At 39.9% G+C, this 15,096-nt stretch overlaps 1 protein-coding gene and 1 long non-coding RNA gene across 4 annotated transcripts in view; one reads left to right on the top strand and one right to left on the bottom strand.

The window, feature by feature from the left end:
* Positions 1-11,683, bottom strand: part of LOC105089078 (uncharacterized) — a 97,770-nt gene extending 86,087 nt beyond the window's left edge. For both annotated transcript variants that reach the window (XR_010380556.1, XR_010380555.1), the window contains exons 1-3: positions 11,589-11,683; positions 10,478-10,640; positions 2,732-2,832 (exon numbers count right to left, since the gene is read on the bottom strand). This is a non-coding gene — a long non-coding RNA (uncharacterized LOC105089078). The remainder of the gene's footprint in view (positions 1-2,731; positions 2,833-10,477; positions 10,641-11,588) is intronic.
* ACTR3 (actin related protein 3) overlaps positions 10,645-15,096 on the top strand; it is a 47,329-nt gene continuing 42,877 nt past the window's right edge. The window contains exon 1 of one of the 2 annotated variants that reach the window (XM_010980072.3): positions 10,645-11,004. In XM_010980072.3, coding sequence (XP_010978374.1) covers positions 10,961-11,004 — 44 coding nt within the window. In that variant the 5' untranslated portion in view covers positions 10,645-10,960. The remainder of the gene's footprint in view (positions 11,005-15,096) is intronic. The other variant, XM_064484700.1, reaches the window with a different exon arrangement.

The following is a 15,096-nucleotide window of genomic DNA, read 5'->3' as shown; positions in this document are numbered from 1 at the left end:
AGTGAAGTAAGCCAGAAAGAGAGAAAAATACCGTATCACTTACATGTGGAATCTAAAACAAACAAAAGAAAAAAAAAGACACAAATGAACTTATTTACAAAACAGAAACAGACTCACAGATAGAAAACAAACTTACGGTTACCGGGGGGGAAGGGGTGGGAAGGGATAAATTGGGAGTTCGAGATTTGCAGATACTAACTACTATATATAAAATAAACAAGTTTATACTGTATAGCACAGGGGACTATATTCAATATCTTATAGTAACCCATAATGAAAAAGGATATGAAAATGAATATATGCATGTATATGTATGACTGAAACATTATGCTGTACACCAGAAATTGACACAACATTGTAAACCAAATTTACTAAAATAAAAAGTTTTCCCAAATCTGATAATATGTGTGTGTGTGTGTGTGTGTGTATATGTATGTGTGTGTATGTATAACTGAATCACTTTGCTGTTTAGTAACCTGAAACTAACACTGTAAATCAACTACACTTCAATAAAAAAATAAAATTAAAAAAACAGTAGCAACAGATTGTTCCTGAACCAAAATTTTTGGAAGTAGGGCCTGGGCAATCTGTATTTTTAGCAAGTTCACCAGATGGCTCTTTACTGTCACTCTGATTCTAGCTGGGGGACCAGGGCTTCAGATCTGCAACATGAAGTCCAAACTTGGCACACAAAGTCATTCACATTGACTCTTTCCCCGTACATACCCTGTACCACAGCCAGGGTTATAATCCATTTCTGAAACTTCCAGGGTTCTTCTAAGCCTCTGAGTCACTCCACATGTTGTTCCCTACAGAATTGGCCTTCACTCCTTTTCCACCCTGGAAAGCACTGCCTAAGTCTTCTCCTCTGAAGCCTTCCCAGGTCTCTCAGCTGAGTGAGCTATGGGTCCTAATCTCCTTTTAAAAGCTCTGTGCAGATCCCTGCCCATGGTGTACTTTAATTTTCACTTGTCTGTTTCTTATACTGTACTTTGACTTCTTCAAGGGGTGGGACTGCAAATTACTCATCTCTTTAATCTTAGTGTCCAGCCTTGTTCCTGATTCATAACTGGCACATAACATAAATAAATGAACAAATGAACAAATGAATGAGAAGAGTTTTAGTTACATTATGGTAGGAATTGGCTGTGTACAGACCATTACTCTTTATGAACTGAGTAATTACGTATCTTCTAACAGAATAATATTAAGTGAAGCTAGTAGAAGCTCATCAGCATTTGAGATGAAATGGAAACCAAAATAAACAAGTGCTACTGCAAAAATATAATGAGTGCTTTCCTGGTGCAGGATTGACGGACTCATTAAACATTTAGATTAATGTATTGTTTGGCAGATGTTCAATGTTTTCACTTTTCATTTGCTTTTGTGTTCATTTATGGGCTGGCAATACAAACACACACATGCAATGCATCTTTTTTTTTTTTTTGCAAAGTCAGTAATATTTTTTAGTGTATTTCTATTTTTTCTGCCTTTATAGTATTCTCTCCTTTAGTGCTGGTACCATATTTTTAAATGAGCTTATCATGAACCCCAAATCACTAAGCAAGAAATGAATACTGAATTGTATCAGTTACAATTTAATGTAAGTGTAAATGGAATTTTTAATGGACTTAATTTGTTATTGCTTGCTTTACATTCATTACTTCTCTCTGGGTAATAAGCACTTAATATCCCCTTTGTGACCTCTCCTCCCCAACTTTCTGTCCAAGTGGTTCTTTTTGTTAGGACTGGTTGGGGAAGGAGGGCATGTGACCCAGGCTTGACTAATGAGTCACAGTGAAGTGCTCAGAGAGGACATGTGATCCAAGGCAGCCAATGAGAGTTAGTCCCAGTTCCTTTGTCAGGATCACTGAGAAAGATGTACTCTCTGCACTGGGGTCAATGAACTGTTAGAACATAAGCCACTTTTGTCACTGTGTGAGTAAAGCTGCCTAAGAATGAAGCCAACATGGCGGCAAGCAAAGCCAAAGAGAAAGAGAGGCAAATTCTGATGATACGTTTGAGCCTTTAAATCCAGCTGTACCTGAACACAATTTACCCTTTGGGATTTTACACTTATTTGAGCTCCACTCACTCTAAAGAAAAAAATTCCTTTCTATTCTTAAACTAGTTTGAGTTTGGTTTCTCTCATTTACTACCATAAGCATATTGACCATAAGACATTATGTCAGACTTTCTAGCATCACTGAATTTGTTATGTTACATAAGAATTGTGTTGATTTACAATAAAGCTCTTATTTTCTATGAATCTTTAGAAATAAATATTTAAGTAGAAGTAATCTAGTTTGTTGTGAGAGCTTAAATAAGTCACTTAACTGTACCCCTGTTTCCTTATTTGTTAAACTGAGGAGTTATACTAAGCCCCTTCTGCAAAATTATTATTCTGTGGAAAAAAACACTGACACAACATTAATGCAATTGAATTCTATTTATAAATCACAGTTTCTTAACAAATAAATGCTGCCATGGCACAGAGTATGTGTTAGGGCTGGGGTTGGGGGAGAGGGAGAGTGGAGAAAGCAGGAGGAGAAAGTTTGATAAACTTCATTTCAGATAAACTGCAAACAGTCAAATAATTTATTATTTATCATAGTATCAGTATTAGCTTCTTCTGTAACTGGGAGACAAGTTCCAGAAATGTGAGAACTGTCACAGGTTGCCAAATTTACCAAAGGATGAAAATAGATGTGTCAGAAAAAAATGTACTCACAATTCAGTTTCTTCTCATCAAACTGGAACCAAATGCACAGTTTTGGATTGAGGTGAGAAGCCTAAACACTTCAGATATGTGTTTTGAAGAGATGGCAATGCCTGAGACAGAAGCAGAAAAAAGCAATGAATATTTTAAAAAATCTGAGCTACTCTAAAACTAGAACTGGTATTAATAAAAGCCAACATGATATGTTAAACTGAATGCAATTATACGTTGGATCACACTGCAACTTCAAAGAACTCAGAATACACTTCTTTTTATCTTTTATTTAAAGAATAATCAAGGTTCCATTTCCTGAAACATTTTTTTCTCTATTTTTTTCCTCCAACTGACTCATGTTTATCTGACTTCCTATTTGTGTACACCTAACAAAAGTCACTGCAACCTACAATGTGTTTGTGTTTTTTCTCTCAAATCTGTATTTTTTAGTTTAAGGTGTTAATAATTTAATGACCTGCTCCTAAGATACATTGAACTTGCTCAGACTGAATCATCCTAACAGCTTTCTATGACTATGTTGTAGCATTTGCATTGGATTTCAAGTCTGGGTAACTTCTCAGCAATTTTCCTCCTACTTTATTAGTTTTTTTTTTTAATGACAAAATTAATGTATATTAACTATAACAAGACAGAAAATACAGTTATAACGAAAGTTATAATGAAAAAGTTAATCTCCTCCCTTCAGTCTCACTTCTGACGTCTCCACTGTTTTATGTGCAACCTCCCATATAGTTTCTGTGTTTATACCACATATAAATACATACATCTATAGAGCCCACCCTTCTCTCCTTCCTCCCTCCCTTACGCCTCCATTTTCCCCATGGTTTTCCAAATATTAGACCATACTACAAATCAAAGTTCACAAATTGGCAGCCCACACTTGGGGAAAATATTTTTGGCAAAACATTAGGCAACTTTAACATGAAAGATCTGGATCCACAGCCCCCTTGTTAATAATGTTACCGATGCTGTGCAGAGTTTCCAGTTTAACATGGTCCTTTCCATTCCCTATTATTTATACCTTCATTAATCTACCATTTAATATTACCAGCCTATCATCCACAAGCATTTCAGTTTATATTCTTCTGATATTATTTAGCAACTTGGTTTTTGCACTTAACATTATGTCATGGTGTTATCAATTAGAATTAGATTCAGCTGCACGTATACTAAGACTGCAAATAGCTTAAGCCCTAAGAGTTTCTTTTTTTCTTGTGTAAAATAAGTCTGGAAGTGTGTGGCCCACAGCATATACGGCACTTGGAGTCACAAGGGATTTAAGTGCTTCTTAATTTTCTGCTCTACCTTCCTTGGACATGGCTTCTAGTCTCAAGGTCAGTTAATCACCCATAATGGCAGAGAAGCTCTAGTTACTTAACCTGTCTTTCAGGTGGTAAAAAAAAGTGGAGGGGAAAAACCAAAGTGGTGCTTCTCCCGAGTCAGTCTTCTTTAAATATATTTTCCAGACATCCCACTCACCTACTTTCACTTGTATCTCATTGGCCATAACTTTTTTACACAGCCACATCTCCATGGGCACGAGATGGAGAAATGCTGTCTTTTGGTATAGGCACCAGAATAAAATCCAGGTATTGTTATTAAAGAGAAAATATAAATATTGATCTCTGCTACATATCCCGGTAAGTTAACACAGACATATGGATGCGATTGTAGGGGTTCCTCAAGATCCAGTCTCCTCTTTTTTTAATCTTAATTGGAGTATAGTTGATTTACAATGTTGTGTTAATTTCATAGTGTACAACATAGTGACTCAATAATACATACACATTCCTTTTCATGTTCTTTTTAATTATAGGCCATTACAAGGTATTAATTACAGTTCTCTGTACTGTACAGTAGGACCTTGCTGTTTATCTATTTTATATATAGTAGTTAATACCTGCAAATCCCAAACTCCCAATTTATCCCTCCCCAACCCTCTTCTCTTCTGGTAACCATAAGTTTGTTTTTTAGGTCTGTGAGTCTGTCTCTGTTTTGTAAATAAGTTCATTTGTGTCATTTTTTAAGATTCCACATATAAGTGATATCATATAGTATTTTTCTTTCTCTTTCTGCCTTATTTCACTTAGTATGATGGTCTCCCAGATGATCTTAAAAGAAACCTCAGATTTAACCTGGTCACAGAGGCACTTGACATAAAAGATGTATTTCTAAATATTAAACATTTAAAATAATTCTTCATGATTATAATCTTTTTTCCCTCCAACATTAGTATTTTTACTTTTTTAGGATTCACCAAATGGGATTCCTAAGACTACTGTAAATAAATTTTAAGTTTCAATAGGTACTGGTGGTTAACTTTATAGGAGGCTGTGGCAGTTCATTCTCAGGAATAGTGTTCAGCACACGTCCATTTTTCTATAATCAGAATTGGATTTTTTTTTCCTTTTAAATGTTGTGACTCATGGGTGAAGAATTACATCTGTCTTTGTTTAATTTGTGGTTCTCTTACTACCAGCAATGAAAAACCTCTTTTCCCATTTGAATTATCTGCTTAAATTTCCTCTGCAGGGAGTTTGTGTCAATACCCTTTACCAATGTCTCTGTTGCATTATTTGGCTTTTTAAAAAATCATTTTTAACTATTAGAGATATTCACCTTTGTCTTATGTGATGTAAATATTTTCATCTAATCTATAATCACCAAAAAAAAAATCTTTAGCCTATGGAAATTTATGTAACCAAATCTCTTCATGAATGGTTGAGTTTTACTTTTACTTAAGAAAGTCTCTCCCACCCTGAGATAATACAAATATATTTCTAAATTTTCCTCTGATTTTCTAATATAGTTTTGTTTTTATTATTCGACTCATTCAACTAATACTTGTTGAGCACTTATTATATGCCAGATCTTCTTCAAATACTAGTGGGGATGTTTTCTAGTTGGGAAAGACAGACAACAACCCAATGAACCAATGAATAAGCATGGCATTTCACCAGAGAATTAAAACCTGGTGGCACGTGGTAGAGTGAGGCAGGCTATTTCAGACTGAGTGGTCAGGAAAAGCTTCTCTGATGACATGGGATTTAAACTGACTCAGGAGTAACTCTTGATTAAGGGAGAAGTCCAGGGAGAAGATGCAGGTAGGAATGCCCTTGGTGTGTGCGAAGAGCAGGAAGGCTGATGGTTAATTCCTCAGGGAGAGAAGGAGACTAGTTGGAGAGGGAGGCAGGTCCAGAATGCAGTGGGCTTAGCAGGCCTATGAGGAATATGGATTTTATGCTACATTGCAGATTTATAGTTCATCGGGAATTTAAAAAATTTTTTTTTCCTTTTGTTTTTTGGATTTTGGAGGAGGGCAGTAATTAGGTTTTCATTTATTTATGTATTTATTTTAATGGAAGTACTAGTGATTGAACCCAGGACCTTGCACATGCTAAGCACATGCTCTACCATTGAGCTAAATCTTCCTACTAAGGAATTTGTTTTTATATGTAATATGATATGTGTGTGTGTGCAGTCTTTTATTTTCTTTCAAATTGAGAGTTACATCTGTATCGTTTCAAACATGGTACAGATATCATCACTAAATGAAATATATGTTCCATTGAGATTAAACACAGACTGAGTGTAATATTTTTATCCCAGGGATGTGACCATTCAGTAAATTCTTTCTGGAACTTCTTTTTAGAACCATGGTCAGAAGCAGTTTTTAAGTCACCTATAGAAACTAGTTTTTATAACTTTACAGTCACACAAAACTTTTGATCAAAAACCACAGCCCTAGTTGACCAGTCATTTTATTCATTTGACTTGGCTCTGAAAAAAAAGACTTTTGGTTAATTCTAAAAATCAGATCTACCCACAAAGGGCCAATGTTTGTCACCAATGAAGATATTTAAAGGAATGTGCCACAGGCTCTGAAGACAAGTCTGAAGGAGACATTCTAAAAATATTTTGCATAATGGTAGCATTAAAAGAGTAAGTACACAGGACCTAAGATAAACTCTGCGAAAAGGAAGACATTTTTGGATGTTTAGGTCTATTAAAGTAGTAAGAGAGTCATTACTTCATAATTAAACCACATTCCTCTTGATCTGTTCACAGAATCATTTTATAATTTACTATTCACTTTTTAAAAGTTCAAGCTTTATAACAACCCTATAAGTACTCCTGCCAATTTTAACAGATGAAGAAACAGATTTTTACAGAGCTCGATTCCAAGTTCAGCACTCTCTCTACACACTGTCGTCTAAGATCATACAACTTGAGAAGGGAGAAGCCACAGTTCACCACCACCCCCTCTGACCATGAGGCTGCATGGACATCTTGACCACTTATCTGCCTTAGTCAATGCTCTTTGTGGATTTGATTGTCTGCTAACTTGCAAATAGTCACCCCTGTAGCAAGTACCTAAGCTGATTAAAAATATATATATATTTTCCACTTTAAAATAACGGAGATCGAGTGGAACGTGAATTTCTTGGATATTTTAAGATGCAGAGACATCTGCCAAATTGGTCTTAAAGCACAGAGATACCTAGGAAATATTATGGTAACTGGTAATCAGTATATCAGTCAAATTAAACAACGCTTGTGGCATTACAACTAAAGAGCTCTGAAAAGGGGTCAGAACTGTGTTTTAGTCTCGACTCTGTTCCTTAGTTTCTCTGAGATTTTTGGCAAAATCACTTAAACTTTCTGGGCTTCTGTATCATTGAAGGTTCTTAAATTTGATGCAAGTAATGGGAACTGATTAATAACTTAGGCAAAAGGGGATTTATTGGAAGGATACTGCAAGACTCACAAATGCCTGAAAGGTTAGGAACTGGGCTTGGAAACTGACCAGAACCAAGCATCTGGTTGACCTGAACTACAAGGAAAATTAGGGTGCAACAGGGAGCAATGGATTTAGGGCAGTCAAACAAACCCCCAACATCCACCACTGCTTTCCTTTTCACATCCAACAAGATCATCTCCAAGAGCCTTCTAGCTCTGACATCCTCTACTCTGTATTTGAAGGGTGGGCAGGAAGGGGGAGGGGTGCATATGCAAACAGAGTGGTCAGAAGCTTTGGCCGGATGTGCATCCGAAGGTTCTGCACAGCTCAGGAAGGCTGAGCCACCGCAGCAGTACAGAGGCTGACCAATGTGGTATGTAGCAAGCAGGAAGCAGAAGGGGTCTTAAGCAAGCAAAGCATTTGGGTAGACAAATTATGAGGAAATGACACTTCTCACTAGGGCTGGAAGCTTCGATACACTTCTGACAGTTACAGCCTTTGCAGACAAACTGCAGTCTTAAGGACATCAAAGAGACTGTGGCAGGTTTCCTCATGCCTATGAAATGAGATACAGTACCTAGCACCGACATGAACTTCATATTTGAATGTGATACACAAGGAAACATTAAACAGCCTCTCAAATCGGAAGTTGAAAACTTGGAGCTCACAGGTCAGATACAGCCCTCAAAGAATTAGTTACTAAAAGATAAAAATACAGATTTCTGACTTTTCTTGAAAAAAGGGAGGCTTTGGCAACACCAGGCCTGCATTTCTACATAGCAATAGTTTTCTGCCTTCTTCTGTGAGTTCTCCACATTGCCATACCCTCCTCACAGCCCTCTTCACTTGTAATGTCACATGCGTGGACCTTGGGAGCATTACTAGTTTCGTAACACTGATGTAATTACTTCCACAGCAACCCACCCAAGGTCAGCATTTGGACAGCCATTTTGAGGATCTACCACTGAGGGCTTCCCTGAGCATGAGAACTTCCCTGGGTTTAAGCTCCTAGCTTCAGTCCTTGGGACCCCTTTGGTAGGATCCCTTCAGTCCTGACTGACTACGTGTAATGCTGGAAACAACCACTTGCTCTAAATCTACCCAATCACATGTCCCTCTTCTGTCAGAGCCAGTCTTCAGGCATCTGCTCCCCCAAATGACCTTAAATATCTGATGGTGGAAAAGGCAGCAAAGAATCCCCATAGGATATCATCCACATATAGGGAAAAAGAAAAGAAAACAATGCCTCTGAATGAAGAACCTCTTCTGTATGACTTCTTGGAAGACAATCTTCTGATTGGGGAAAGACATCCCTTCTGAGGATTATTTGTTTATTTTCTATGAGTAGCTGCAGATGTGCTGGGCACTAATTGACGGTGATGCTGCTGCTGCCCTTTATTAAGTCTCCTTTGCACAAACCTGATCGCATTGGATGCTACTCCTCACGTTTCTGTCTCTGAAGGCCAGCATACTATATGTGATGAGACCATTCACTTCACCCCTTGCTTAAATGTTCTTGCTTAAATCACTTTGATGGCTTCCAAGCTGCTTTTAGGCTAAACTTTAAGATGCTTAGAGAAGTTTACAAATCCTTGCATTGTTTGATTTTTTCTTTTCCCTCAGGCTTCACCTCCCATTCCATCTTCCCTGGCTCATTTCACTTTAACCACTTGGGTCTTCTTTCAATTTGTCAAAAAAGCCAAGCTCTTTTCCACCTCAGGGCCGTGGCTCTTTTTGTTCATACTTTCTGGAGGGCTCCCCTTCTTCCTCAAGATTTCCCTATCTCCTACGAACCTCCGGCCCTCAGCTTTTAAATGCCACTTTGTCAGAGACGTTTCCCCTACATTCTACTTCCCTCCCATCTTCCCATCCTCTGCCCCATTTCTTGTATCCTCCTGCTTTTTGATTCTATTGCTTTTAACAAAATTTGTATGTTTCCCTACTAAACTGTAAACTCTACAGCACAGAGACCTTATCTATTTTGTGCCTACTGAATATTCAGGGTCAGCACAGTCCCCGCTGTAAGAAAAAGTGAGCAATACTTATTTGCCAATGAATGAAAAACTACATTCCATACCCCAGGCTGGTCTAACACCACACACTATGTGATCTTCTGGAGTTATCAGGCATCCTTTCTTAGGCAAAAAAAAAAAAAAAATCTATTTGTCTCATATAAGTAAATCCAGATGGTTTACCAGAAGACAAACCTCGTGAAGAAAGCTATTAACCTTCCAGTCTTCCCAGGTGGGAGGGGTCCCAGACCATCACCTGGAAACTTGGTACAGATGCAAATCACCAGACCCCACTCCAGGCTACCTAATCTGAGAACTCAGGGGGTGTGGCCCAGCTTTCTGCGCTTTAACAAGACTTCCGGGTGATTCTGATGCTCACTTTGAGAAGTTTGAAAACCACTATTCTAGGCTTTCCAGTTTTTAACCTTTTTTTTAAATTAAATTTTTTGGTCCTTAATCCTTGGTGTAATCCTGCAAACTGAATAGTAGCCTCTTAAACTACTACAGAGGGAAATCTTTGTCATCCAAGGCCTTCAAAGGCTTATCCTAGTAGAGTATGCTGCGTAGAAGATACTCCCGGGAGGCCTACCTTCTGGGGGCCTACAGTCTAAACCGTGTTGTAACACTTGTAACGTGCGACGTTGTAACAACGCACAAGTGTTACTAAGGAAAACCAACCAACCAAAACCGCACAAAGGCCGACGAGCCGCGGCACAAGCCTTTGTTCATCCCTCCCGCGACTGCTCACCCTCGCTCTGCCACCGCTCCTTTCCACCCAGACAAGCAGCCACTCAAGTTATAAAAACAGGTGTGCGCCGCTGACAATGTTTTCAATTAGGCCGTCTTCCCCGGGGCCCCGGAGGAGATACTCGTGGCTGCGGGATGCGGTCCCTTTCTTTCCTCAACCTAGCACAGAAGTAATTGGAACTAATAGCCCCTTGCAGCTTCAGAAGGAGAGCTGGAAGCTCGGGCTGACTTCTCCGCCCCTACCTTGTGCAACACCCGAGGTGGACTTCCTCACGGTCCGGATGGGAGCGGCGGCTGGCGGCGCACCCCACTGCGCATGCTCTCTCGCCCCGCCCGCTCGGAGCCGGAAGCGGGAGCGCTGGAGGCCTGGGCCTGGCCTGGCCGGGGCGTAGGCACCGGCGGCCATCTTGGCTTCCCGGGGAAAGGCGGCGTGAGGGGAAGAAGTTGTAGGGTGGGGGCAGGAGTGAGGAGGAGGGGAGAGAGAGAAGGGGAGGAGGCCGCGGAGGGGCAGGGCGGGGACTGCCTGCCTGCCTGGGTTGCGGAAGTGGTAGCCGCTGACCGAGCTTGCTGCTCTCTCGCTACTGCTTCGGCTTCCCGGCTCCCCCCCGGACGGAGAGGGCGGCCCGGCCGTGAATGGTCAGATAGCTCCTACCTCCCGCCGCCCATCCCTGGCCACAACCGGCACGGAGCAGACGGCGGCAGCGGCAGCAGCAAGCGTGGAGGAAGATGGCGGGACGGCTGCCGGCCTGTGTGGTGGACTGTGGCACCGGGTAAAGGGGCTGATGGGCGGGGGTGGGGAAACTGAGGCGTACAGAGGAAAATGGCGGGGCAGGGAGGAGGCCAGGAGATGAATGGGGCGGCGAGGTAGCGCCGCCGGCGGTGTCATTCCCAGCCCCTCCGGCTTGCGAGGGGTGGGGCCCGGACCCGGGGCCTCCCTTGTCCCCCTCGCTGCACCCTCTGGGACCTGGGCGGGCTCGCGGGGCCGAGAACACCCCCGGGAGCGGCTTTCTCCGCGCGACCCCTCCGGGCCCTTCCCCCACCGCGGTGGGCAGCGCCGTCCGGGGAGCTGCGGGGACGGTCGCCTTCCCCGGGCCCGCGATCGCGCTGGGTGGTCGCCGAGCCCGGCGCACCCTGTTCGCCTTTCCCTTGGTGCCCTTTCCTGCCCGCGGGTTTGGGGACCGAGGGGAATCCAGCGCGGGGACCGGCCTTGCAGAGGAGCGAGAAAAGAGAAGCGCTCCTTGTAGATTTTGCAAGCTTGCTGTGACAACACTCGGCCCCGGGTGTGGGTGGGGAAAGGGAAGAATCGGACCATGAAAATGGGAACCTCGGTCGGGGCTTTCATTTGACCACCCACCTCCTCTTCCTTTTCGACTCCCGGTCTTTTCCATCTCCCACTGCGTTTCTACCGGTCAACCCAGTCACATTTTAATTTGAGAGAAAGGTGTCATGTGTTACTTCTCTAGCCTTAAAAAAGTCCCCCAGTGAGCAAGCGCGCTGCAACTTCCTTAGTTTTGTCAAAGCCGCTTCCTGCTTTCAGTCTTTTATACCCTTATAAGGTAGTTTTTCGTTTCCAACCTGAACACATCTTATTAGAACTTTCAAAATGAAGTAGATTTCAAATAGGCTTAGTTACTGGTGCTGGGTATCAATTTATGTGAACTTAAAAAATATATTTGTGTTCCACGGAGAGGGAGGAGGGGAAGCACACAGGGAAATAAACGAATTTAAGTTGTATAGGTTCATTCTGTGACGGTATCTTAAGGCGAGAAGGAAGGCAATGGAGGTATAAAGGGAATGTGCTTGCTTTTCAAGGAGTTGTTTATCATAGATCTGTAGTGTAGTTTACTAAAATATGGAAGGGCGTGAAAGTGGTGGTTCCTTTCGTATTAATAGGCATTTTAGAGAGTTACAGCACACTATATATACTTACGTAGAAAATATTGCCTGTATTTTAATGTGGAGTGATTGCTTTATGTTACAGTATTGGAAGTATTTTCTTTTGTGCGTGTGTATGCTGCGCTGATGTATCATTACATATCAGTCTCTCAGAATACTCCAATTTGGGGGCGGGGTTGTGAGAGGTGGATCGCCAGCCTCCCCCTTCCCCTTTTTATTATTTAGCAAACTATTGTTACTTAAAGGATGGTATGTTACTTAAAGGATGATATGCTCCTCACTATATTGGCTCTCTGTAAAATTTCTCTATAATCTTCATGCTCATACCTTTATGCAAGTGTGACGGTTTCTAAAACCCCAGCCATGCATAGAGAAAAGACCGATTTATTAAGCTATTCCCTTAGGAAACACCAGCCTCGTTTAGACTTCGAACTTCTATGTATTTTTTGATGGACAGCTTATTAAAGTAATTTTTTCTTAATCCAATCTCATTTTCCTGAACCAGTATTTTTTTACCCCTCACCCTTCTCAGTCCAGTTGGTGAGTAGTTTTATGTTTAGCGTCAGTTTTAAAATTAGATTTGGCAGCCTGCCTGAGAAGGAATTTTCAAGTATGTTTTGTTAAAGTGAAAATACTGCTACATAATTAATATTTTATGCTTTAGTAATTATTGCCATTGTCAATAAAATTAGTGTAGATAATTGTTGCCCTCATAAATAACGTGGTAACATCTTAAGTAGGATGTTAACTTTTTCTCACTTCATTTCTTTTCCCCTTTTGAAGTATAGTTTTGGTTATTCTTGAATTAGTATACTGGGTATTTCACTGAGATTAACTATCCTTAAGTGACCTCTTTCTGATAGGGCGATATAAAACACAGGCTGAGTGACCAGAAAGTGTGGGGAAGAAGGGTTCAATCTATACTTAAGATATTTTTCGTTTAATGTATCAGTTATTATTGCATTATTATATTTTACAGTATTACATTAGTGTTACCTCACAAGGAGAGGTTGTTAACTTGACCCTCATGATTTGAGTGGAACTGATTAGGATTCTTTCTTTTACCATCTGTCACTATTTGAAAGTCCACCTTAGAGATCCATTTATTTTGGTTTTCAAAAGGCATTTTGCTTTTTCCTGTTGGCTATTAATGCATCTCTTGGAAATCTACACCTTTAACTTTATTAGCACATAGAGGACAGCTCATTGAAACTGAGTCTGTGATAAGCATCTCTCAATAAACCCTTAATAGGAAGTTCTGTGTTCCAGAATTCCATAGTCTCCAGATGCAGATTGTACACCTGTAATTTGTGTGTTCCTTTGTGCTGTAGAGAATGCATTCATCAATCACAATTACCCGTTTAATATAAGTGAAAAATTATAACTGGAATCAAGTTGCTCATTATATTTCATTATATAAGTTAGGCAAAAGGTGACTGAAAACAGTGGCCATCTTTGAAATTTGGTGGTCTCAGATAAGAAAAACTCTAAGAGTTGGGAAACATGACACTTAATCTGCAAATTTAAAATTAGAGCTCCTCCAGCAAAGATCCTCTATTTCACCATACTGTGAAGAATCACCTAAGCTCAGATCATAAAAGAAAATAATTTCTTTTGAAAAGAATATAATTTCTTTTGAAAAGAATATAGAAAGAAATACTTCTTTCATGTTGATACCATATCTACTACTTTTAGGGGGGAGCTCTGTATTGGAATAGTAATGTAGAATAAAATTTGGAGACAGAGATTCTTATTGATAGAGCAGTTTGCTTAAGGACTAAGGTATGAACTCAAACGTGCTACCAGTGAAAACTTTTTTTAAAGCATTTTTCAGGATGTGATACTTGTAAAGTTAAGGTTCTTATTCTAAGTTATTTTTTGCATGTTTTCATCCAAAATTCTTCAACATTCAAGCCATATAAAGGAACCCCTTATGTATTTTTTGCTGTAGCTTGGTTACAGAGCTTTGCATTGTGAAATTTCTTTTCCCTTTTTTTCCCTAATAAGTACTGCAATTTAAAATTATTCCCATTGATTATGATAGCAGTGTTATTATAGCCTTACTGTAGAGCTCTTGGATATATTCAGATCTAGAATGAGTCAAGGAATTTCCCTAATTGAGTTAAACTTCTTAGCAATCCTAAAATGTAAGCATAAATATGTTGTTGGAGTCAATGGATAAGAAACTTATATTATTCATCTTGTGGTAACGTTCTAGCAATTAGAACAGATAGGATGATCTTGTTTGAGAGCAGTGGGGAAGAACTGAATGGGTTGGAGAAAACGTAAGTGGGAAGTTCATGTTTCTTACATGAATTCTGTACATAATATGTAATAATAATGCTATTTCACAGTCATCTCCAAGGGCAGAAACATTCACAGTATCCAGTTGTTACCAAAAAAATTCATTAAAATTCTTGTTCCTTCATGAGTCATGTTTTGCATGCTGTTTGCATTTAGTAGACATGCTCCTGTTGAGAAGTTAGATACTTCCTTAGTCTTCCCTAAAATCTTAGTCTTTTCCTTTCCTGCCAATCTCTTCCTGCCTGCCAATTTTGTGTTGGAATATTGACTTTGGACTGGGTATATGTTGTATCTAATGAATTTTTCAGCCTTATTATTGTAAAATAGTTCGGAAATTTTACTTTTAAGCCCAGAAGGGAAAGATATCCACTAGTGGAGGAACTGCTGGTCAGGCTTTTTATTTAATTTATTAGTATTGTGACAACTGTTTTTACCTCATTTTACAAGTAAGAACATAGGATTAGAGAATTTGAATTACTTTTTTAATGTCATATAGTTAGCAGGTGGTGAGAGTTACTATTTATAGTTAAGTTTTTCTGTATTTAAGCCCTGTGTTCTTTCTCTTATACCATGGGGACTCCTGAGCCCCTTTTCAAAACTATGCACGTTGCTTTATTTGGATTAGTGAGGTTAACTTTATTTATTCTTGCTTAAAGTAATCT

Source organism: Camelus dromedarius, chromosome 4, assembly GCF_036321535.1.
Source record: "Camelus dromedarius isolate mCamDro1 chromosome 4, mCamDro1.pat, whole genome shotgun sequence".
In the NCBI taxonomy this organism is placed as follows: Eukaryota; Metazoa; Chordata; class Mammalia; order Artiodactyla; family Camelidae; genus Camelus; species Camelus dromedarius.
This window is presented reverse-complemented; position numbering and strand designations above follow the sequence as displayed.